Source organism: Lithobates pipiens, unplaced genomic scaffold, assembly GCF_037356315.1.
Source record: "Lithobates pipiens isolate NorthernLeopardFrog02 unplaced genomic scaffold, aLitPip1_a1.2 Scaffold_19, whole genome shotgun sequence".
NCBI lineage: Eukaryota > Metazoa > Chordata > Amphibia > Anura > Ranidae > Lithobates > Lithobates pipiens.
The window spans coordinates 29,128,160-29,152,847 of record NW_027507764.1 but is presented as its reverse complement, the minus strand read 5'-3'; the positions used below and the strand labels follow the sequence as shown (position 1 = coordinate 29,152,847).

General features: G+C 46.9%; 1 protein-coding gene across 1 annotated transcript; it reads left to right on the top strand.

The window, feature by feature from the left end:
* The first annotated feature begins 5 nt into the window (after window positions 1-5).
* Window positions 6-24,333, top strand: LOC143995862 (olfactory receptor 11A1-like). The gene is made up of 2 exons (XM_077490590.1): window positions 6-97; window positions 21,985-24,333. The coding sequence occupies exons 1-2, from the start codon at window positions 41-43 to the stop codon at window positions 22,924-22,926; spliced, it is 999 nt and encodes a 332-aa protein (XP_077346716.1). The 5' UTR covers window positions 6-40; the 3' UTR covers window positions 22,927-24,333.
* The last annotated feature ends 355 nt before the right edge of the window (window positions 24,334-24,688 follow it).

Here is a 24,688-nt window from a genome sequence, read left to right as displayed (position 1 = left end):
CTAAGAGAGACCTCTGCCGGAGCATGGAGGTCCATGGACCATGAAGAAGGACACATTCAGTGTTATAACACAGATGATCGTATTCCCAGGACGAATGGTGAGACAAACAACATTCCACTTGTATCATTAATGATGACTTTCTATAGACAGCTGAGATCTGATATACAGAATGATTTATGAATGTTTTACTGATTGATGTTTTATCATTTGTTATCAGTTTGGTATAACGGAGGTCCTTACAGGGACACAAAACTCCATTTACATCATCTTCATAATGTGCTTTATGTACAGGAGATGTGATGATGTCTGAGGAGGAATATGGAACATCTTCAGGAGATTCTTATCATAGAAAACACTGAAAATATTATTCTCTGAAATATCACCTTCATTATTAAACACACAGATTATTCTCCATAGAACCCCGGGGTCCAACCTCAGGATCTTTGGTAGATCCTGTGCAGCTGTCAGATCTGGAAAGTTATTAGTGGAAGTATTGATTTGTAATGGGGCTGTAATGGCAGTGATCTCTAGCAGTCTCATGTAACGTCTCCAACCACCTCTGTACTGTGTCTGCAGTCTCTGATCATTTGTTGCAGTGTGTCTCCAGTCTCTAAATCATTTGTTGTAGTATGTCTGCAATCTCTGATCATTTGTTGTAGTATGTCCGCAGTCTCTGATCAAATTTTGTAGTGTGTCTGCAGTCTCTGATCATTTGTTGTAGTGTGTCTGCAGTCTCTTATCATTTGTTATAGTGTCTGCAGTCTCTAAATCATTTGTTGTAGTGTGTCTGCAGTCTCTAAATCATTTTTTGTAGTGTGTCTGCAGTCTCTGATCATTTGTTGTAGTGTGTCTCCAGTCTCTAAATCATTTGTTGTAGTGTGTCTGCAGTCTCTGATAATTTGTTGTAGTGTGTCTGCAGTCTCTAAATCATTTGTTGTAGTGTGTCTGCAGTCTTTAAATCATTTGTTGTAGTGTGTGTGCAGTCTCTGATCATTTGTTGTAGTGTGTCTGCAGTCTCTAAATCATTTGTTGTAGTGTGTCTGCAGTCTCTGATCATTTGTTGTAGTGTGTCTGCAGTCTCTGATCATTTGTTGTAGCGTTTCTGCAGTCTCTGATCATTTGTTGTAGTGTGTCTGCAGTCTTTAAATCATTTGTTGTAGTGTGTGTGCAGTCTCTGATCATTTGTTGTAGTGGGTCTGCAGTCTCTGATCATTTGTTGTAGTGTGTCTGCAGTCTCTAAATCATTTGTTGTAGTGTGTCTGCAGTCTCTGATCATTTGTTGTAGTGTGTCTGCAGTCTCTGATCATTTGTTGTAGTGTGTCTGCAGTCTCTAAATCATTTGTTGTAGTGTGTCTGCAGTCTCTGATCATTTGTTGTAGCGTTTCTGCAGTCTCTGATCATTTGTTGTAGTGTGTCTGCAGTCTCTGATCATTTGTTGTAGTGTGTCTGCAGTCTCTGATCATTTGTTGTAGTGTGTCTGCAGCCTCTGATCATTTGATGTAGTGTGTCTGCAGTCTCTGATCATTTGTTGTAGCGTGCCTGCAGTCTCTGATCATTTGTTGTAGTATGTCTGCAGTCTATGATATCTTCTGTGGCATTAGATTGTCTTTTATATATGACTTCCTGATAATACTCAGGACTTCAGCCATCAGACCACTGAAGCCCTCATCCTTGCATTGTGATTATCCAACATGTTACCAGCATATGAATTTTGAACCCTTTATGCAGTAGACATGTGCGATTAGTTTCATACGAATCGAAAATACAAATTTTTATGCATACAAATTTTGTTTAAAATAGGACATTTCGTATACTAACTTCGGATCCAAATTCCATTACAATAGAATTGGACACAATGTTCGTTTGCTACTAGGGATGAGCCGAACACCCCCCGGTTCGGTTCGCACCAGAACTTTCGAACGGACCCCAAATTCGTACGAACGTTAGAACCCCATTGAAGTCTATGGGACTCGAACGTTCGAAATTAAAAGTGCTAATTTTAACGGCTAATATGCAAGATACTGTCCTAAAAAGGGTTTGGGGACCTGGCTCTTGCCCCAGGGGACATGGGTCAATGCAAATTTTTTTTTCAAAAATGGCCGTTTTGGCGGGAGCACTGATTTTAATGACGATTAAAGTGGAAAAAAAAGTGAAATATTCCTTTAAATATGGTGCCTGGGGGGTGTCTGTAGTATGCCTGTGAAGTGCCACGTGTTTCCCGTGTTTATAACAGTCCCTGCACAAAATGACATTTAACGGAAATAACGTCATTTAAAGCTGCTTGCGGTTTTAATGTTATATCTGGTTCCTGCAATATGGTTGAAAATCATTGAGAAAAATGGCATGGGTAGCCCTCCCTGCCCATTACCAGCCCCTTTGGGTCTTGTACACATATTAAGGGGAACCCCGTACCCATATTAAAAAAAGGAAATGCGTGTGGCCCCCAGGCCCTATATACTCAGAACAGCAGTATACAGGCGGTGCAAACAAGACAGGGACTGTGTAGGTTTGTTGTGTTAAGTTGAATCTGTTTGTAATTTTCAACTGGTACATTTTTAAAGTGTAGCTCCAGTCAAAAAAACTATTTTTAAGCTTTTTGAAAAACATAGGGAAGGGTTATCACCCCTGTATAATTTGTTTTGTCGTCCATCTTTTTTCATCTCACTTGCTGTTGTCTCCTTCCGTTTGCAAGTAGGAGATGTTTGTAAGTTGGATGTTTGAAAGTAGGGGCCTGCCCTATATGCTCTGCAGAAATGGCGGAACAAGGTGTTGGTTTTGCCACAACATTGTAAGTTCTCAAAGTGACTCTTGGTGGGCGCTGGAGCGCTCTGCTGTGAACGATTATATCAAGAATTGTAATTACATGCCATTGTTGAACAGTGTAGAAAAATTGACCTTTGGTGGTTGTGGTGCTGGTGCCACAACACTATAAGTCCTCACAGTTACTCTGGGTGGGCACAGGAACGGGCCCTCCTGTGAAATATTATATCAAGAATTGTAATTACATGTCCCTGTTAAACAGGGGCAGAAAAATTGGGCCTTTGGTGCTGGTGCCACCACACTGCAACCTCCCCCATATACTCTTGTTTTATTGCAGGAATTAGCCCTGCTGCAAAGCATTGCATCAAAAATTGTAATTAAACGCCCCTGTTAAACAGGGACAGAAAAATTGGGCTTTAGGCACTGGTGCTGGTGCCACGACACTGCAACCTCTCCCATATACTCTAGTTTTATTGCAGGAATTAGCCCTGCTGCAAAGCATTGCATCAAAAATTGTAATTAAACGCCCCTGTTGAACAGGGGCAGAAAAATTGGGCCTTAGGCACTGGTGCTGGTGCCACCACACTGCAACCTCCACCATATACTCTTGTTTTATTGGAGGATTTAGCCCTGCTGCAAAGCATTGCATCAAAAATTGTAATTAAACGCCCCTGTTAAACAGGGGCAGAAAAATTGGGCCCTAGGCATCACCCAGAACCAGAAATGTTCTTCCAACATATCAGCGGAGGAGGAAGAGGATAGACAATCAACATAACAGGACAGTCACTCAGCATCAGCATAGGCAGTCTTGAAGGGATGTGATATTTTAAAAAAAAATTATTCGGTTACATCAGCTTCAGGTGCTTGGTAGCTGTGGGTGATCCAAGACTGATTCATCTTGATGAAGGTCAGTCGATCAACTGATTCGGTGGACAGGTGCACCCTGTGATCGGTAACAAAGCCAGCAGCACTGAAGGTGCGTTCCGAAAGAACGCTGGATGCAGGACAGGCTAGTAGCTCAATTGCATACTGTGCAAGCTCTGGCCAGTGATCCATCCTCAAGACCCAGTAAGCCAGAGGATTTTCGGTGGGAAAGGTGTCTGACCTTGCCCCTAAGTATTCCTGCACCATGTAAATCAGACGCTGGCGATGGGTGCTGGAACCGATCATACCTTGGGGCTGCGGACTAAAAAATTGTCTGAAAGCATCAGTCAGACGGCCACCTTCTCCACCGCTCCTTCTGACCGATGCCTCAGCAACACATTGTCCAGGACCAGGAGTTTGTAACCTACCAGTCTCTGGGAACGCGTTGCACAGACCTTTCTGCAAGGCCTCCCGGAGATGTCTCATCCTCTGCTCCCTCTGCGATGGCAAGATAAGGTCGGCAACCTTACCCTTGTACCGTGGATCAAGGAGAGTGGCCAGCCAGTAATGGTCCCTCTCCTTGATCCGAAGAATACGAGGATCCTTCCGCAGGCTTTGCAGGATCAGGGAGGCCATGCAGCGTAGGTTAGCTGAGGCATTCGGTCCAGAGTCCTCTGGGTGACTAAGGACAACATGATCCGCAGCTACCTCCTACCAGCCACGTACAAGTCCACGTGTTTCTTGGGACTGTAAATCATCCCTACAAGACTGCTGCTACTGCTGCTGATGCTGAGTGCCAGCCTCCACCTCCATGCTGACACAATCATCCTCCTCCTCCTCCTCCTCTTCCTCCTCCTCATCCTCTTCCTGTGTGATGGGTGGCACAGCAGGAACACTGTCTGAATAAAGGGGGCCTTGAGAGGCAAGGAAGTCCTCCTCTTCCTGCCTCTGTTCTGCCTCAAGTGCCCTGTCCATTATTCCACGCAGCGTATGCTCCAAGAGGTGGACAAGAGGTACAGTGTCACTGATGCATGCACTGTCACTGCTCACCATCCTTGTGGCCTCCTCAAACGGTGACAGGACAGTGCATGCATCCCTGATCATGCCCCACTGGCGTGGTGAGAAAAATCCGAGCTCACCTGACCCTGTCCTGGTGCCGTAGTCGCACAGGTATTCATTGATGGCCCTCTGCTGCATGTGCAGCCGCTGCAGCATGGCCAACGTTGAGTTCCACCTGGTGGGCATGTCACATATAAGGCGGTTCTTGGGCAGGTTCAACTCCTTTTGGAGCTCAGCCAGCCGAGCACAAGCATTAAATGATCGGCGGAAATGCACACAGACTTTCCTGGCCTGCTTCAGGACATCCTGTAAGCCGGGGTACCTGCCCAAGAACCGCTGCACCACCAGGTTAAGGACGTGAGCTACACAGGGCACATGGGTCAGTTGTCCCTGTCAGAGGGCGGAGAGGAGGTTGGTGCCATTGTCGCAAACCACCATTCCTGGCTTAAGCTGGCGTGGCGTCAACCACCTCTTGGCCTGCCCCTGCAGAGCTGACAATACATCCGCCCCAGTGTGGCTCCTGTCCCCCAAACAAACCAGCGCAAGCACGGCATGGCATCGTTTTGCCTGCGTACTTGCGTAGCCCCTGGAACGCCTACGGAGCACCGCTGGTTCTGAGGACAGAGCACTGAAGAGGCCATGGAGGAAGAAGAAGAGGAGGGGGTGGAGGAGAGAGGTGTGTCACAACCAATAGTAGCATTTTGGAGGCGTGGTGGCGGAACAACCTCCAACACTACTGCACCTTGTCCTGCATCCTTCCCAGCTGCCAGAAGAGTGACCCAATGGGCCGTGAAAGACAGGTAACGTCCCTGTCCATGCCTGCTGGACCATGAGTCAGCGGTAATATGCACCTTACCGCTGACCGACCTGTCCAGCGAGGCAAGGACATTGCCTTCCACATGCCGGTAGAGAGCCGGAATCGCCTTCCGTGAGAAAAAGTGGTGTTTGGGGACCTGCCACTGAGGAACCGCACATTGTACAAACTCACGGAAGGGGGCCGAGTCTACCAACTGAAAAGGCAGCAGTTGAAGTGCTAGCAATTTAGCCAAGCTAGCATTCAACCGCTGGGCATGTGGATGGCTGGGAGTGAACTTCTTTCGCCGGTCCAGCAGCTGGGGCAGGGACATTTGCCTGCTATAATCGGACATGGGTGTACTGCTAGCAGAGTGCCCGGAAGCACTTGGCTGTGACACACCTAATTCTACACCTTCATTCCTCTCAGAGCAGGTTTCAGAGAGGACTGAAGGTCTAGTGGGGTTGGAGATGCCAGCTGATGAGGAGCAAGGAGAGGGCCGCTTTGTTCTTTGGTGTGGGTCTTTGAAGTACGCTTGCCAACGAGCTGCGGTGTGATTCAGTTGGTGTGCTGCCCCTAAGCTGGCCCCCGGAGGGCATCCTGCCTCGTTGGACATGTGCCTCCTCCTCCTCCTCTCTCCTACCAGGCACCCACGTGGAGTCAGTGCCCTCATCATCCCCTCCCTCTTCATCGCTGTAGCAAACCTGGCAGTATGCTGCAGCTTGTGGAACATGACTGCCAGATTGCTGTCCTTCTTGAGCATCCCCTCTCTCTGCATTCACGCTACTGCCTTCCTCTAGCTGAGTGTCATCATCAGAGGCTACAAAACACTGGGCATCCTCCTGGAGCATGTACCCAACACTGTGCTCAAAGAATTCAGGAGACTCCTCAGGAGGACGTGGTGGGTCTAGGGAAGGAGTCACTGATGATGACATTGAGAGGAGGGAAGTACCCTGAGACTAGGTGAGAGAGGATGAGGAGGATGAAGAGGGCTTGGTCATCCACTCTACCAAGTCGTTGGCATGTTGCGGCTCAACATGTCCAGCTGCCGAAAAGAAGGACAAGCGTGTCCCATGGCCACGTGCTGATGACAATGCACCGCGTCCACGACCAGCACTGTTGTCTCTAGACACAGAGCCTGCTTGCCCTCTTTTATCGGCTCGCGCCTGTCTGCCTCTCCTTGCTGGCCTTCCAGACATGGTAATGGCCTAAAGGGAGTTGGGTAAAAAAGCAGTTGGGTAGTGTATATTGTGCTAGAGGCACACAACACCCACTAACTCCTGCAGATGCCTTTATTATAGAACACCAGAGATAAAGGGGTATATACAGATGTATACTGTGCTGTGCTGGAGGCACACACAACTTCCAATAACTCCTGCAGGTGGCAAGTGGTCTCAAATAGAGAACAGCTATGTAGGTGGATATAGCGGTATGTACTGGGTACAGAGCACGCAGACAGCACGCACAAGCTCCCAACACTACTGACTGCAAGCTCTATTATAAAAGATAGATCACTAGCTATATAGGTGAGGTGAATATAGCGGTGTATACTGCGGTCAGGGCACGCAGACAACAACCACTACACAACAGCAAGATCGAAAATCGTCCGAAAACGATCGGTGTGTACTGTGTTGAAGGTACACAGAACACGCACTAACTCCTGCAGATGCCTTTATTATAGAACACCAGAGATAAAGGGGTATATACAGATGTATACTGTGCTGTGCTGGAGGCACACACAACTTCCAATAACTCCTGCAGATGGCAAGTGGGCTCAAATAGAGAAGAGCTATGTAGGTGGATATAGCGGTATGTACTGGGTACAGAGCACGCAGACAGCACGCACTAGCTCCTAACACTACTGACTGCAAGCTCTATTATAAAAGATAGATCACTAGCTATATAGGTGAGGTGAATATAGCGGTGTATACTGCGGTCAGGGCACGCAGACAACAACCACTACACAACAGCAAGATCGAAAATCGTCCGAAAACGATCGGTGTGTACTGTGTTGAAGGTACACAGAACACCCACTGCTTCAGACGCCAACACACTACACAAGGCCGCCGCGCTGGCGGCCTTATATAGTGTGGGGCGTGCACTACACAGCCTGAGCTATGATTGGCCACAGGCATCCTGCCTGTGGCCAATCATGGCTCTCCTCGCTGCTTGTGCTGCGATTGGCCAAGCATGCGGGGTCACAGTGCATGCTTGGCCAATCATGAGCCAGCAATGCACTGCGCCATCGCAGTGCATTGTGGGCCGTGAGCGCCACACGAATTTGTCGCGAACGGACCCAAACGTTCGGACTTCGCCGAACGGGCGAACAGCCGATGTTCGAGTCGAACGTATGTTCGACTCGAACACGAAGCTCATCCCTATTTGCTACGATTATTTGTTATGATGAATTTAAAAGCCCCAGAAAGTCAGCACAGTACAGGGGTGGTGGGAGCCCCTCATAATGATAAATTCATCATAACAAACATTTGTACAGATCTGAATTGAATTTCGGACCAGCCTATTTTTATTATTTATCCAACCTGACTGAATTAGTGATATATAAAGAAGGTTCAACTAATCTTTAAAATATTTACATATTTTTAATAAACAGTAAAAAAAAAAAAAGTTTTAAACAAGTCCTCACTAATCTCTGTAGCTGTAGGCATTATGGAGAAATCCATCTATAGAGTTTAAATGAGAAGTCCTCAAATCAAATATCAATTTATTTTCTCTCCCAGCAAGGGCTTTTCAGCCTGCCAGCCCTCCAATGTAAACTCACAGGGGCCACTGAGGCGGCTGGTAATAGCTAGTTCTTCTCTAATGCCCCGTACACACAATCAGAAATTCCGACGGAAAAAATTGTCAGACCGGATTATGTTGTCAGAAAATCCGATCGTGTGTGGGCTCTATCGGACTTTTTCTGTCGGAATGTCCGCCAAAAAAAGTTTGAGAGCTGGATTTAAAATTTTCCGACAACAAAATCTGATCAGACTTTTTTCCAATCGTGTGTAGAGAATTCCGATGCACAAAGTGCCACGCATTGTCTGAAAAAAATTGGAGACGAAAGCTTTTGGCTACTGGCCTCTATGTAGTCCCGTCGTACGTTACGAATGTCACCTCGTTCCGAACGATCGGATTTTCAGACAACTTTGTGCGACCGTGTGTATGCAAGACTAGTTTCGGCCAAAATCCATCGGAAAAAATCAGACCGATTTTGTGGTCGGAATGTCCGACCGTATGGGGCATTATAGTACAGAGGCTGTCCACAACCACAACCAGGGACTAATGTAGCGCCGGCTCTTGAAGAGCACGCGCTATGTGTTTTTGTCATTTAATATTCCTGGAACTGTAGTTTGGTTTTGGGTTCAATTACACAAAATTTTGGCCTCAGTACCAGTCTGGCTGGATTGCATGGTGTTCTGCCTGACCTTAGGTGGCGCTGTCATCTCTGGCAAGTGATGGAACGCAGTCCAGTTAGGTGCATTAAGTGCCAATTCTCTCTCGGAACCAGGCCAGTGGGAGTGTCCTCTTGCTGTGCATTCTGGGAGAGGGTACTTAAGGTGCTGATGTCACGTGCTTTGGGGTTTCCGGTCCAGAAGTGCTTTCTGTCTGTTTGGTCCTCCTGACCAGCCCCCAGGGCTCTCATAGCCTGGGGTGCGGATCCACCCAATTCTGAGTCTTGGGGCTGGCTGGCCCGAGGCAAAGTAACTGAAAGAAGGATTCAGAGGTGGTCCGGTGCCGTCTCAGGTTTGTGGAGAGGCCCAGCAACTGGAGAAGCATCCAAGGGAGGACCCTTCAGGAGAAGGCCACGCAAAGGTTGGCTTTTCAGAAGGAGCCTGGAGACTTAGTTGAAAGACACCAATCAAATCTGATCTCGTATGGTATCGCCGGACCGGCTGCAAGATACTGGTGTTGTTCGAGGGTTCTCTAAGCTGTTTACATCTTTCAGTTATTCAAGTGTTCTACAACAAGTCTGTGGCAGAGACTTTATTCAAGTGTCCAATAGCGAGTCTGTGGCAGAGACTTTGCTTTGTTTGAGCACTCTATCGGCTGCTAGGCCTAGAGAGAGAAGGACTATCCGATAAGGGTGAGGATCCAGTTGTGAATGGCTATTCTCTGGATTTTATAATGTGAGAGACTCTTTTCTAATTGACTAAGTTCCAAGAGTACCTGGACTTTCTATCTAAGCCCTCTAACCCTACTACCTCGCTCTGTTTCTTTGGGGAGATTGTAGGGTGGTATTTGTGACGTGAAGTCCAAATCAGGTCAGATGTGCTGGGATTTTTCTGCTGAATGTCCTGCTCTGACCGCTCCTGTGATTAAATGACTGAGAGAAACATGGGCTGGTGGCCCTCTCAACTCCTAGGGCCAGGTGGCAGCCTCTTGAGGTGCAGGAGGTCCAGTGATCTGTAACAATGAGGCTGGACATGCTCTGGTGTCCCGGTAGCAGTGTGAAATGAACTACATTGTGGCCTGGGCTGCTGGATACCTTGGGCTCTTGCTGGCAAATGATTGCAGGCCTTAGTGAAGTGATCTCCCAGGGAACAATGATCCATGTCTGTGACCCTTCAGAACTCTCGTGGTACCAAGACAGCAGCTTTTAAAGACTTATTCTATTTAAAACGGCTCTTCAGCCTTTTGGATAAGACTTCAGCAAAAAATAATGAGATTTAGCTCAGTGGTAGATGTATTTTTGAGCTCATGTGAATCAAGAACTATGATTTAAGGCTTGCCGGCCCACTTTTATTTGAAAATAAAGTAAAGTCCTTAGATTAGGGTTTCCCATGCAGGGGTCTTCACTATCAAAAAACAGACACAAAAAAAAATAATACTGACCCACCTCTTTCTCTCTGTAGCATTGCCACTGCTTATGCCCCAAACCCTGGTCTTTGGCTTTTTGCTTAGCCCCTCAGATCGTCTTACACAACCTTCTTGTCCTAGCCTGACCTCACACATGTGCTTCGGGGAGAATGGTCAAACGTTCCCATAGACACACTCAAAAACCTTGTGGACGACCTTCCCATAAGAGTTGAAGCTGGTATAGCTGCAAAGGGCGGGCCAACCCAATATTGAACCCTACGGACTAAGACTGGGATGACATTAAAGTTCATGTATGGGTAAAGGCAGGTGTCCCAATACTTTTAGTAATATAGTGTGTGTCTCCTGGATGGAACACACTTGTTTCCTAATGTTAGGTCTGAACTACGCCCACGCCTAATATTATAAGGTCAAGCCTATTATAAGCCTATTATTGAATGATCTTCAGCAAGATCTGGGCACTGGGTTAGAGATATCTTCCCTCCCAATGTATTTTGAAACCACTTTAGAACCAGTTTCACAGTGGCAGTCATATACTGTATATATACTGCTTACAGCTACTCCACATCATTAAAAACTATCAATAATGTATTATGTGCTGTTTACACTCACCAAGTCATTTGTTTTCTGTATTCTGCAAAAAACCTGGTTGAACTTGCTGAATTCTGTCACCCCCTCCTGTTCATGTCCCCACTACAGTTGGGGATTTTGTAGAGCAAAACCTGTAAATATGTCAGCCCCCCCCCCAAACACACACCTGTATATATGTCAGCCCCCCACACCTGTATATTTGTCTGCCGCCCCACCACTGTGCCTGCTGCACCTGTCTAGAAGAAGGTGGGCTATGTAAAGGCATCCTGCGGCTGCAGTTGAGGCCTTCTCCAGAGAGCACCAGGACCAGAACACACGGAAGGCGTCACTGCCGGAAAATTCACGTCAGGAACATCATCAGTATCATTTTTCTTCCACTTCACAATTATGTGCCACTTTGTGTTGGTCTATTACATAAAATCCCAATAAAATACATTTACATTTTTGGTTGTACCATGACAAAATGTGGAAAATATCAAGGAGTATGAATACTTTTTCAAGGCACTGTATATCTCCAGAGTAGGGGTGAGCCGAACACCCCCCCCCCCTCGGTTCGGTTCGCACCAGAACCTTCAAAACGGACCGAAAATTCGTACAAACTTTATAACCCCATTAAAGTCTATGGGACTCGAACATTTGAAATCAAAAGTGCTAATTTTAAAGGCTAATATGCAAGTTATTGTCCCCAGGGGACAAGGATCAATGCAAAAAAAACTTTTAAAAACGTCAGTTTTTTCGGGAGCACTAATTTTAATGATGCTTAAAGTGAAAAAAAAAAAGTGAAATATTCCTTTAAATATCATGCCTGGGGGTAGTCTATAGTATGCCTGTGAAGTGGCACATGTTTCCTGTGTTTAGAACAGTCCCTGCACAAAATGACATTTAATGGAAAAAAAGTCATTTAAAACTGTTTGCGGTTTTAATATAATGTCTGGTTCTGGCAATATGAATGAAAATCAGTGAGAATCAGTGAGAAAAATGGCATTACCATTACCTTTGGGCCTTGTAGAGATATTAATGGGAACCCCGTACCCAAATTTAAAAAAAAGGAAAGGCGTGGGGCCCTTAGGTTCTATATACTCAGAACAGCAGTATACAGGCGGTGCAAACAAGACAGGGACTGTGTAGGTTTGTTGTGTTAAAGCGGAGGTCCACCCTAAAGTGGACCTTCCGCTCATTGGAATCCTCCCCCCCTCCGGCGCCACAATTGGCATCTTTCAGGAGGGAGGGGGGTGCAGGTACCTGTACAGTACAGGTATCTGCACCCACTTCCGGCATAGCTATCTGCGGAAAGGGGCGTAGATTCTGCAGAATGTACGCCCCTTTCCGAAAGTCCCCCGCTGCCTACTGCGAAACACAGAGATCCCAGAGGCAGCGGGACCATCCTTATTGCGCAGCGCGACTTTCGTATGCGCAGTAGGGAACCGGGAAATGAAGCCGAAAGGCTCCACTTCCTGATTCCCATACCCAAGATAGCAGCGGCAGCACCCGAGAGACGATCGAGAGATCGGTTTCGGGTGCCAACATCGCGGGCGCGATGGGCGGGTAAGTGTCCTTTTTTTAAAAGTCAGCAGCTGCAGTATTTGTAGCTGCTGGCTTTTAAAAAAAAAAACGGCGGAACTCCCGGCAGACTCCCACTTTAAGTAGAATATGTTTATAATTTTGAACTGGTACATTTTTAAAGTGTAGCTCCAGTAAAAAAAATCTATTTTTAAGCTTTTTGGAAAAAATAGGGAAGGGTTATCACCCCTGTATAATTTTTTTGGCTGTCTGTCTTTTTTCACCTCACTTCCTGTTGTCTCCTTCTGTTTGCAAGTAGGAGACGTTTGTAATTTGGATGTTTGAAAGTATGGGCCCGCCCTATATGCTCTGCAGAGATTTGGCCCTAAGGTGTTGGTGTTGCCACACGTTAACACTGTAAGCCCTCAAAGTGACTCTTGGTGGGCGCTGGAGCACCCTGTTGTGAACTATTATATCAAGAATTGTAATTACATGCCATTGTTGAACAGTGTTAGAAAAATTGGGCCTTTGGTGGTTGTGGTGGTGTGGTGCTGGTGCCACAACACTGTAAGTCCTCTCAGTTACTCTCGGTGGATGCTGGAACGGGCCCTGCTGTCAAATATTATATCAAGAATTGTAATTACATGCACCTGTTAAACAGGGGCTGAAAAATTGTGCCTTAGGCACTGGTACCACAACACTACAACACCTCACAGAAGCTCTAGTTGGAGAGCAGGAATGAGCACTGCTGCAAAGTATTGCATCAAAAATTGTAATTAGATGCCCCTGTTAAACAGGGGCAGAACAATTGGGCCTTAGCCACTGGTGCTGGTGCCACGACACTGCAACCTCTCCCAGATACTCTAGTTGGAGTGCAGGAATGAGCCCTGCTGCAAAGCATTGCATCAAAAATTGTAATTACATGCCCCTGTTAAACAGGGGCTGAAAACTTGGGCCTTAGGCACTGGTGCTGGTGCCATGACACTGCAACCTCGCCCAGATACTCATGTTGGAGTGCAGGAATGAGCCCTGCTGCAAAGAATTGCATCAAAAATTGTAATTACATGCCCCTGTTAAACAGGGGCTGAAAAATTGGGCCTTAGGCACTGGTGGCGTTGCCCAGAACCAAAAATGTTCTTCTAAGCTATCAGCAGGATAATTGAAGAGGAAGAGGATAGTCAGTCAACATAACAGGATAGTCACTCAGCATCAGCATAGGCAGTCTTGAAGGGATGTGAAATAAAAAAAAAAAAATATTCGGTTACATCATCTTCAGGTGCTTGGTAGCTGGTGGTGATCCAAGACTGATTCATCTTTATGAAGGTCAGTCGATCAACCGAGTCGGTGGACAGGCGCACCCTGTGATCGGTTACAAAGCCACCAGCAGCACTGAATGTGCGTTCCGAAAAAACGCTGGATGCAGGACAGGCCAGTAGCACAATTGCATACTGTGCAAGCTCTGGTCAGTGATTCATCCTCAAGACCCAGTAACCCAGAGTCTGACCTTGCCCCTAGGTATTCCTGCACCATGTAAATCAGACGCTGGAACCGATCATACCTTCGGGCTGCGGACTAAAAAAAATGTCTGAATGCATCGGCCAGATGGCCACCTTCTCCACCGCTCCTTCTGTGACTGCCCGAAGCCTCAGCAACACGTTGTCCAGGACCAGAAGTTTGTAACCTCCCAGTCTCTGGGAACACATTGCACAGACCTTTCTGCAAGGCCTTCCGGAGATGTCTCATCCTCTGCGATGGCAAGATAAGTTCCGCAACCTTACCCTTGTACCGTGGATCAAGGAGAGTTGCCAGCCAGTAATGATCCCTCCCCTTGATCCAAAGAATACGAGGATCCTTCCGCAGGCTTTGCAGGATCAGGGAGGCCATGCAGCATAGGTTAGCTGAGGCATTCGGTCCGGAGTCCTCTGTGACACTAAGGATGACATGATCCGCAGCCACTTCCTCCCAGCCACATGCAAGTCCACGGGTTTCTTGGGACTGTAAATAATCCCTAAAAGACTGCTGCTGCTGATGCTGAGTGCCAGGCTCCACCTCCCTGCTGACACAATCCTCCTCCTCCTCATCCTCTTCCTGTGGGATTGGCGGGACAGCAGTAACACTGTCTAGATAAAGGGGGCCTTGAGAGGCAAGGAAGTCCTCCTCTTCCTGCCTCTGTTCTGCCTCAAGTGCCCTGTCCATTTTTCCATGCAGCGTATTCTCCAACAAGTGGACAAGAGGTACGGTGTCACTGATGCATGCACTGTCACTGCTCACCATCCTCGTGGCCTCCTCAAATTGTGACAGGACAGTGCATGCATCCCTGATCATGCCCCACTGGCGTGGTGAAAAAAAACCAATCTCCCTTGACCCTGTCCTGGTGCCGTAGTCACACAGGTACTCATTGATGGCCCTCTGCTGTATGTGCAGCCACTGCAGCATGGCCAACATTGAGTTCCACCTGGTGGGCATGTCACATATAAGGCGGTTCTTGGGCAGGTTCAACTCGTTTTGGAGATCAGCCAGCCGAGCACTGGCATTATATGATCGGCGGAAATGCACACAGACTTTCCTGGCCTTCCTCAGGACATCCTGTAAGCCCGGGTACCTGCCAAGAACTGCTGCACCACCAGGTTAAGGACGTGAGCAACATGGGGCACATGGGTCAGTTATCCCTGTCGGAGGGCGGAGAGGAGGTTGGTGCCATTGTCGCAAACCACCATTCCTGGCTTAAGCTGGTGTGGTGTCAGCCACCTCTCGGCCTGCCCTTGCAGAGCTGACAAAATATCTTCCCAAGTGTGGCTCCTGTCCCCCAAACAAACCAGCGCAAGCATGGCATGCCATATTTTTGCCCGAATACTTGCGTAGCCCCTTGAACGCCTTACGGAGCACCACTGGTTCCAAGGACAAAGCACAGGAAGAGGCCATGGAGGAAGAAGAAGAGGAGGGGGTGGAGGAGAGAGGTGTGTCACAACCAGTAGTAGCATTTTGGAGGCGTGGTGGCGGAACAACCTCCAACACTACTGCACCTTGTCCTACATCCTTCTCAGCTGCCAGAAGAGTCACCCAATGCACCGGGAAAGATAGGTAACATCCCTGTCCATGCCTGCTGGACCATGAGTCAGTGGGAATATGCACCTTACCGCTGACCGCCCTGTCAAGCAAAGCATGGACATTGCCTTCCACATGCTGGTAGAGAGCAGGAATCACCTTCCTTGAGAAAAAGTGGCGTTTGGGAACCTGCCACTGAGGAACCGCACATTGCCCAAACTCACGGAAGGGGGCCAAGTCTACCAACTGAAAAGGCAGCAGTTGAAGTGCTAGCAATTTAGCCAAGCTAGCATTCAACCACTGGGCATGTGGATGGCTGGGAGTGAACTTCTTTCGACGGTCCAGCAGCTGGGGCAGGGAAATTTGCCTGGTACAATCGGACGTCAGTGTACTGCTAGCAGAGTGCCCGCAAGTACTTGGCTGTGACACACCTAATTCTACACTTTTATTCCTCTCAGTGCAGGTTTCAGAGAGGACTGAAGGTATAGTGGGGTTGGAGATCCCATCTGATGAGGAGCAAGGAGAGGTCCGCTTTGTTCTTTGGTGTGGGTCTTTAAGGTACGCTTGCCAACGAGCTGCATGGCAGGTCAACATATGTCTGGTCAAGCATGTGGTGCCCAAGCAGCTGATGTTTTGGCCACACTAGATACGCTTGAGACATATGTTGCAAATAGCAGTGGTGTAATCTGATGCACTCGTCTTAAAAAATGGCCCACACCAAAGAACTTTTGGAATAACGCGCAGAGGCAGCACCCTACACAGGTGGAGCTCTGCGGTATGATTCAGTCGGTGTGTTGCCCTTAAGCTTGCCCTCGGAGGGCATCCTGCCTCATTGGAGATGTGCCTCCTACTCCTCCTCTCTCCTATCAGGCACCCACGTGGAGTCAGTGACCTCATCATCCCCTCCCTCTTCATCACTGGAGCAAACCGGGCAGTATGCTGCAGCTGGTGGAACATGATTGCTAGATTGCTGTTATTCTTGGGCATCCCCTCCCTCTGGGCTCATGCTACTGCCTTCCTCTAGCTGGGTATCATCATCAGAGCCTTCAAAATGCTGGGCATCCTCCTGGAGCTTGTATCCAACACTGTGCTCAAACAGTTCGGGGCACTCCTCAGGAGGACATGGTGGGTCTAGAGAAGGAGTGACTGATGACATTGAGACAAGGGAAGAGGACGTGTTGGCAGCTGCTTTGCCAGTACCCTGAGCCTGGGGAGAAGGATGAGGAGGATGAGGAGGGCTTGGTCATCCACTCTACCAAGTCTTCGGCATGTTGCGGCTCAACATGTCCAGCTGCCGAAAATAAGGACAAGCGTGTCCCATGGTCACGTGCTGATGAGGATGCACCGTGTCCACGACCAGCATTGTTGCCTCTAGACACAGAGCCTGCTTGCCCTCTTTTATTGCCTCGTGACTGCCTGCCTCTCCTTGTTGGCCTTCCAGACATACTAATGGCCTGCAGGGAGATGAGAACAATATCAATTGGGGTAGCTTTAGGTGCACACTGAGCAGATGACACAGTACACCAACTGTAATTACTGCAGCTGCCTGCGGTATAGGACCTGAAGAACACGAGCAATTGGGGTAACTTCAGGTGTATACTGTGCAGGTGGCACAATACAACAACTGTAACTGCTGCAGATGCCTGTGGTATAGAAACAGAACAACACCAGCAATTGGGGGTAGCTTCAGGTGTATACTGTGCAGGTGGCACACTACACCGGCTGTAACTGCTGCAGCTGCCTGTAGTATAGGAACAGAACAACACCAGCAATTGGGGTAGCTTCAGGTGTATACTGTGCAGGTGGCACAATACACCGACTGTAACTGCTGCAGCTTCCCGTGGTATAGAAACAGAACAACACCAGCTATTGGGAGTAGCTTCAGGCGTATACTGTGCAGGTGGCACTATACACCGACTGTAACTGCTGCAGATGCCTGTGGTATAGAAAAAGAACAACACCAGCAATTGGGGTAGCTTCAGGTGTATACTGTGCAGATGGCACAATACACCAACTGTAACTGCTGCAACTGCCTGTGGTATAGAAACAGAACAACACCAGCAATTGGGGGTAGCTTCAAGTGTATACTGTGCAGGAGGCACAATACACCAACTCTAACTGTGCTAGGTTCACAAGAAAATAAGACACTGTTCCTGCCTATCCTTTTCTCTCCCTGAACACCCCAACACACTACACAAGGCCGCCACACGGGTGGCCTCATATAGTGTGGGGCGTTTACTAAACCCCCTGAGCTATAATTGGCCACAGGCATCCTTCCTGTGGCCAATTATAGCTCTCCTCGCTGCCAACACTGTAATTGGCCATGCGGGGTCACAGTGCATGCTTGGCCAATCATCAGCCAACAATGCACTGCGATGGCACAATGCATTGTGGGCCGTGAGCACCACACAAATATGGCACGAACGGCACACAAAGTTCTGGCTTCTCCGAACAGGCAAACAGCCGGTGTTCGAATCGAACATGCGTTCGACTCGAACGCCCAGCTCATCCCTACTCTGGAGTTGTGTATGCTTATTAGAGTACAGAGAATGATGCAACTGGATACTTTCCATACATGTTCATGTTTGAGAAGGATAAACTGTCTGCTACTGGATTTGGCTATTGGCATCGTAACTGAACAGACATCTGTTGAGACCAACAAATACTACTTAGGTTTTTCTTGAAAAACCTGTGAGCTGGACACAATAAGCCTGATTTCTTTCTATGAGGAGGTAAGTAAAACCTTGGACAGAGGGGTGGTTGGGACTAGGGATGAGCTTTATGTTCAGGTCGGGTCGAACAGCGAACAATTTGCGGTGTTCGCTGCAAATTCAAAAGAACACCCTTTAAAAGTCTATGGGAGAAACCAAAAGTGCTAATATTAAAGGTCAATATGCAATTTATTGTCATAAAAAGAGTTTGTGGACCCGAGTCCTGCCCCAGGGGACTTGTATCAATGCAAAAAAAAAAGTTTGATAATGCTTAAAGTGAAATAAAAGTGAAATATTCCTTTAAATTTTATACCTGGGGGGTGTCTATAGTATGCCTGTAAAGTGGCGCATTTTTCCCGTGTTTAGAAAAGTCCAAGAGCAAAATTAAATTTCTAAAGGAAAAAAAGTCATTTAAAACTACTCGCGGCTATAATGAATTGTCGGTCCCAACAGATAAAAGTTCATTGATAAAAATGGCATGGGATTCCCTCACAGGGGAACCCTGAACCAAAAAAAAAAATGCGTGGGGGTCCCCCCAAATTCCATACCAGGCACTTCAGGTCTGGTATGGATATTAAGGGGAACCTAGCGGCAAAAAAAATGGCGTGGGTTCCCCCAAAAAATCAATACCAGACCCTTATCCGAGCATGCCACGTGGTAGGCCACAGGAAAAGAGGGGGGACAAGAGAGCGCCCCCCCTCCTGAACTGTACCAGGCCACATGCCCTCAACATAGGGAGGATGTCCTCATGTTGATGGGGACAAGGGCCTCATCACCACAACCCTTGTCCGGTGATTGAGAGGGTATGCGGGCGGGGGGCTTATCGGAATCTGGAAGCCGCCTTTAACAAGGGGACCCCCAAATCCCGCCCCCGTGAATTGGAAATGGGTACAAATGTACCCCTACCATTTTACAAAAAAAGTGTCAGAAATGTTAAAAAAGACAACAGCCGGTTTTTGACAATTCCTTTATTAATGTCTTCTTCTTTCCCCACTTCTTCTTTCATCTTCTTCTGGTCTTCCTTCGGTTTTATTATTGTTCTTCCCCCGCTTCTTCCTCTATCCTCCTCTGCTTGTTCCTCCAGTCTTCTCCTCCGGAATCTTCCTCCAGCTTCTTCTTCCCCACTTTGCCCTGGACTTGTCGAACGATCCGCCTCAATGGGAGTCTCCGACTGTGTGACGCTTCTGGTCTTCTGACAGCTCTTATCTAACTGAGGGCTGGGCACCCGGTGACCCCGTCCCCTCTGACGCACGGGGACTTCCCTATGGCTTCCCCCGTGGTGTCAGAAGGGGGCGGGGTCACACGTTTACATAATTTTTCTGATGGAAAATCTGCTCATGTGTATGCGGCATAAGTGAAAAATCCTTTCAGGATTAGACACCCACACTACAGTCCCAAATCAGGTCTTACTCACAATGTTACAGAAGCTACCTGCCACTTAGCATCCATAGGTAGATCCTTAGTAAGGGAGACAAAAGAGTTTTCCATACCAAGTTTTTAGGACAATCCATTAGCAGCCTCCTCCATGTCCTGCTGAGACACAGAGTGCAATTCCTTGTTTCAGTAGCTCTCCTAGGGACAGCTGGGAACTGGAACCTTTCCTGAAGAGAAAATAACTGCTCAGGCTTCCCAAACATTTATCACTTCCCCAACCACCCCCAGGTGTCTCCTTCCAGGAATTGGCTTGATAAATATTCATACTGGACATTTGACTCTCCCTGCCCAATATTGTGGCAGCTTCTCCCAGAAGCTGGTAAGAGAAATCAAATACCTAGCTAGGAGACCCTGACAGAAACAATAGATTACTGCTCCACTGACTGCAGGGAAGCCAACAACTAAGTTTTGCCTTGCAGCCTAACTAGAGAAGGGCGCTACAGCACATTATAGTTGTTGATATTACTGCCTGCAGTGGGATACTTTCATTCTTCTCCTTGGATAGCAGGCTTTGAAGCTAATACGCTTACTAGCATCTAAGGGCCCAACACCAGCCCACTGGCCAGTGGTTTATGTAGTATAATTTAGTAAGGCCACTCTGTCGCTTATTCTGTTTAATAGCAGGGGATCTTTACTGCGTTTTATAACCTATTTATACCACAGGTGTACCAGTGAGCTCAAGTACTACCCAAGTAGGTCATCACCTCAGGAAGCATAAGGACTCACTCAGCTTGCAGCTCCTCTGTGGCTAGCGCTACATGTGTAAAAATATGTTCTAAAAATTTGAGTAGACAACTGGTGACTGAAAGCCTACTTCTTCAATAGTAAATAGGTTTAACCCCAAAAAAACAAAAAAAAAAACAGAAGCCATAGGGCAGATTTATTGATCTTCTAAATGTACGTCTGTGCATTGTTACTGTAATGCAGATGTGTATTTAACCACAAGATGGCAATGTTTAGCACTACTGTTCATCACAGGTTTGTAATACAGATGTACAGAGACTGATGGGTTTGTATAATGAAAGCAGAATTATTCCTCACATTGAAGCTGAGACAGAACTACTAAGTCCAGCAGCAATCACCAAGGGGAGAGCTGTGTCGAGCCACGTGGGCCTAGACCAGGCCAGGTTAGATCGAGAAGAGTACACGGTTTAAGTACAGGAAGCAGACTTGTGTAGACCAGTTCACTGAAAATAGGTGAGAGCCACCACCAGCCTAGCTGCATGCTAAAGAGAAAAGAGGGGCCCCTCATCACTGGATGCTCATCTCTTCACTGATCGTTACCTTAGGATTGGGTGAGAGGGTTCTTAACCCCTTCCCCCAACCAACTTGCCCATCCTAGTCCATGGTGGAAAACACTCTTACTAAATTTGTTTTACAGTGAGAACTTGTTATTCTCCTTCCTGATTAATACTGTTGTACTGTTATACCTGTTATGTCTCTCAAACATTGTTGGTTTGAATTATGTTTCTTTGGGGACCAAAGAATTTCAGTGGGGGGAGTATGTAATACTGTGCATTGTTACTGTAATGCAGATTTGTATTTAACCACACACTGGCAGTGTTTAGCATTATTGCTCATCACAGCTTTTAATACAGGTCTATAGAGACTGATGGGATTTGTATGCTGAAAGCAGATTTTTTCCCCACAGTTAAGATAAACAGAATGACACAGTCCAGAGGCAATCACCGGGGGGTGGGAGCAAATAAACATAAAATCCCAGGAACATGAAAGAGAGTTGAAGAGAGACTTTGCTAGTGTAAGGAGGTGTATATGGGAGAGCTGTGCTGAGCCATGTGGGCCTAGACTGGGCCAAAAAGCTGCAGAGTAGTAAGCCAAGTATCGAGTACAGGAAGCAGACTTGTGGAGACATGTTGCCTGCAGAAGGGTGAGAGCCACCACCAGCATAGCTGCATCTTAAAGAGAAAAGAGGGGCCCTTCATCACTGGACAGTCATTTGCTTTGGGTTAGAGGTTTCCCAACCTACTTATCGACATTTTCAATTCCAAGCAGTTGCTGCCTTTCAGATTTTTCAAGTTACAGACACTCTTTGGCATAGGTCTCTACTAGTGATGCATGTGCCAGTGCCCCCTACTGCTGCAGACTGCCATCTTTCAACAGTTATTCCGGTCACTACCTGCAAGATTCTGAACTCAGTTAACCCCTTGGCTCCCTGCTAGGCAGAACCCTATAGTTGCATCCATCTATGTTCAAGTAATCTATCTAAAGAGGGAATTCTGTTGCTTGGGTTCAAATTCATCCTTTAAAGGAAAATTTGGTGGTGTCAGTTGGAATGTGGCTCCTCAGTACTGGGCCAGGAGAAGAACAAAGGACCCAAATATACCAGCGGCTCCTGTGGGGTAGCGTTACATGAACAGTGTATCTGATGTTTGATTTTCTCCTCCACAGGTGGTGTATCCTGAGAATTGCACAGCCGTCACTGAATTTCTGCTCACCAAATTTAAAGCTTTTGAAGGTTTCAGGATCCCGATGTTTGTTCTGTTTCTGATCATTTACCTTTTGATTTGCCTGGAAAATGTGTTGATCATCTATATGATTTTTAGCAGTGCTTGCCTCAAGGCACTGATGTTTTTCATAATTCAGAGCATGTGCATAAATGATCTTGTATACATCTCAAGCATTATTCCAAAATTCCTAAATGATGTTCTTCATGAGAGGCCGACCTTCACTGTCACTGGCTGCATTGCACAAAGTCAGGTGTACGGGACCACGGGAGATGTTTTGTGCTTTCACTATGTTTTAATGTCTTTTGACCGATACTTGGCTGTATGTCATCCATTGCGCTATTCCTCCTTTGTGAATAATGAAATCTATCTTTGGGTGATCATTGCAGTTTGGGTCTTTTCTGCCTCATTTACAAGTGTAATATCTGTTTTAAAGAGCCAGTTCCAATTTTGCGGCCATAACAAAATTGACCATTTCTTCTGTGACTCTGCTCCGTTCTTGGACCTAGCCACCTCCGATACAACGCACCTCCGTAATCTTAGTGCTGTAATAACCTTCTTCTTGATATTGATCGCACTTTTGTCTGTTTTTGTATCATATGCTTATATAATTCATACAGTTCTTAAAATTCCCTCATCCTCCGGCCGGAAGAAGACCTTCTCTACATGTAGCTCCCACCTCGTTGTGTTCTCCATGCAGAACAGTCTCATTCTTTGTGTCTATATGTTGCCAGCTAAGATAGTAACACCGCAGCTCACCAACACTTTCACATTCTTATGCTTTTTTTGGACCCCCTTAGTGAACCCGCTGGTCTATACATTTAAAAATGAAAAGTTCCGAGCAGAATGCCTCAAAAAGATTAGGACAGTGGATCGGATATTTTGACGTTATCACATTTTCCTTTCAACCATGCCCTTTTTTGCCAACTTAAATCTGAACTCCAGACAGGTATAAAAGACATACACTAATACAGCTCTGCATTCAATAAACACCTTGGCACCAAGCGCACGCAACTATGTGGCCTCTCAGTGGACTAGGCCTTGGTAGAGCTGTGCCGGGAGCGCGCGCCCTTCGCGCACGGCCTTTGCGCATGCCCTACGCCCTGCACGCCCTTCACGCTCCCGGTGCTTACAGAAAGCTCCCGATTGCTGCTTACGGTGGGGAGTTTTTCAATCATGTGACCGTCGTGACAGCCAATTATGGCGATCACATGGTCAGAAGCCCCACCCCGCTTCCCAACATTTCTAAACCCCTTAAAGGGCCTGCAGGAGCTGGCACCAAGGGGTTATTCACATCATTACATGTATTATTTATTATTCATATTATTCATATTATTATGAAGTCTAAGGTGGTTGTAAACCCTTACATATACCCACTGAAGTAACTAGCCTGGGGCAAAAGACAAAGAATGAAAAAAATTGTCCTACATAAGTTGCTTATCTGCATCACTATCTTCTATAAAGCCTTGTAAAACACACAGATCAAAGATCATTTCTCAGCTCCTGAAGGTACGGGGGGGGGGGGCAGGGATCTTATGTCAGCATGGGATGAGAATTTAATGTCACAGACTACACTCAAATCCCTGCTGTATGCTGTGCAATCTGATACTGGAGTGCAGGGAAAGGACACACCTCCCTCTACACAAGTCTCATAGGGAAACATGCACAGCTGAGGCCGTCAGTCACCTTCTGTGTGCAGGGAGCTGAGTGTAATCTGAGTCCGGAGTGCAGGGAATGGACACACCTCCCTCTACACAGTCTCATAGGGAAACACGCACAGCTCAGGCTGTCAGTCACCTGCTATGTGTAGGGAGCTGAGTGTAATCTGAGTACGGAGTGCAGGGAATGGACACACCTCCCTCTACACAGTCTCATAGGGAAACATGTACAGCTGAGGCTGTCAGTCACCTTCTGAAAGGATCATGGAAAAAGCTCCCCCTTATGTTCATATTGTGTTTTGCAATCTAATACACGACCGCACCTTTTACATTGATCATTTTGCTGTTGAAGAGAAATTATTGTTGTTGAAGAAGTGAACATGTGTTGAAGTCGAAACCAGACATAGGGAAGGTTACGTGTGTCATGAGATGGTCTGCAGTTATATCTGTCTGGGTGACATAATATAATGTGACATAATGAGTTATAACGATAAAGAGTTAATGACTAGGATTGGTTGAATGCATGTAAAATGGAAATGTGTAACCCTTATTGGTGGGAAATGGTTGGTGACGCCCATCTTTCATTTATACGTAACACCTTGTCTGAACCAGAATAAAGTGGAACAGTGTATGAAGCACTGTGTTGTGTCAATTATTTATATAAGCTGTACCCTATGCATAGAGATATTTGGGTATGAAAGCAATGGAATCAGCCTATGATAAGGTAATTATAATAATAGTCTGGACTAGTGAGTAAAGGTGAGGTTGCACCTTTCCCCTTCTGTGTGCAGGGAGCTGAGTGTAATCTGAGACTGGAATGCAGTGAATGGACACACCTCCCTCTACACATTCACATAGGGAAACATGCACAGCTGAGGCTGTCAGTCACCTGCTGTGTGTAGGGAGCTGAGTGTAATCTGAGACTGGAGTGCAGGGAATGGACACACCTCCCTGTAAACACTCTCATAGGGAAACAGGCACAGCTGAGGC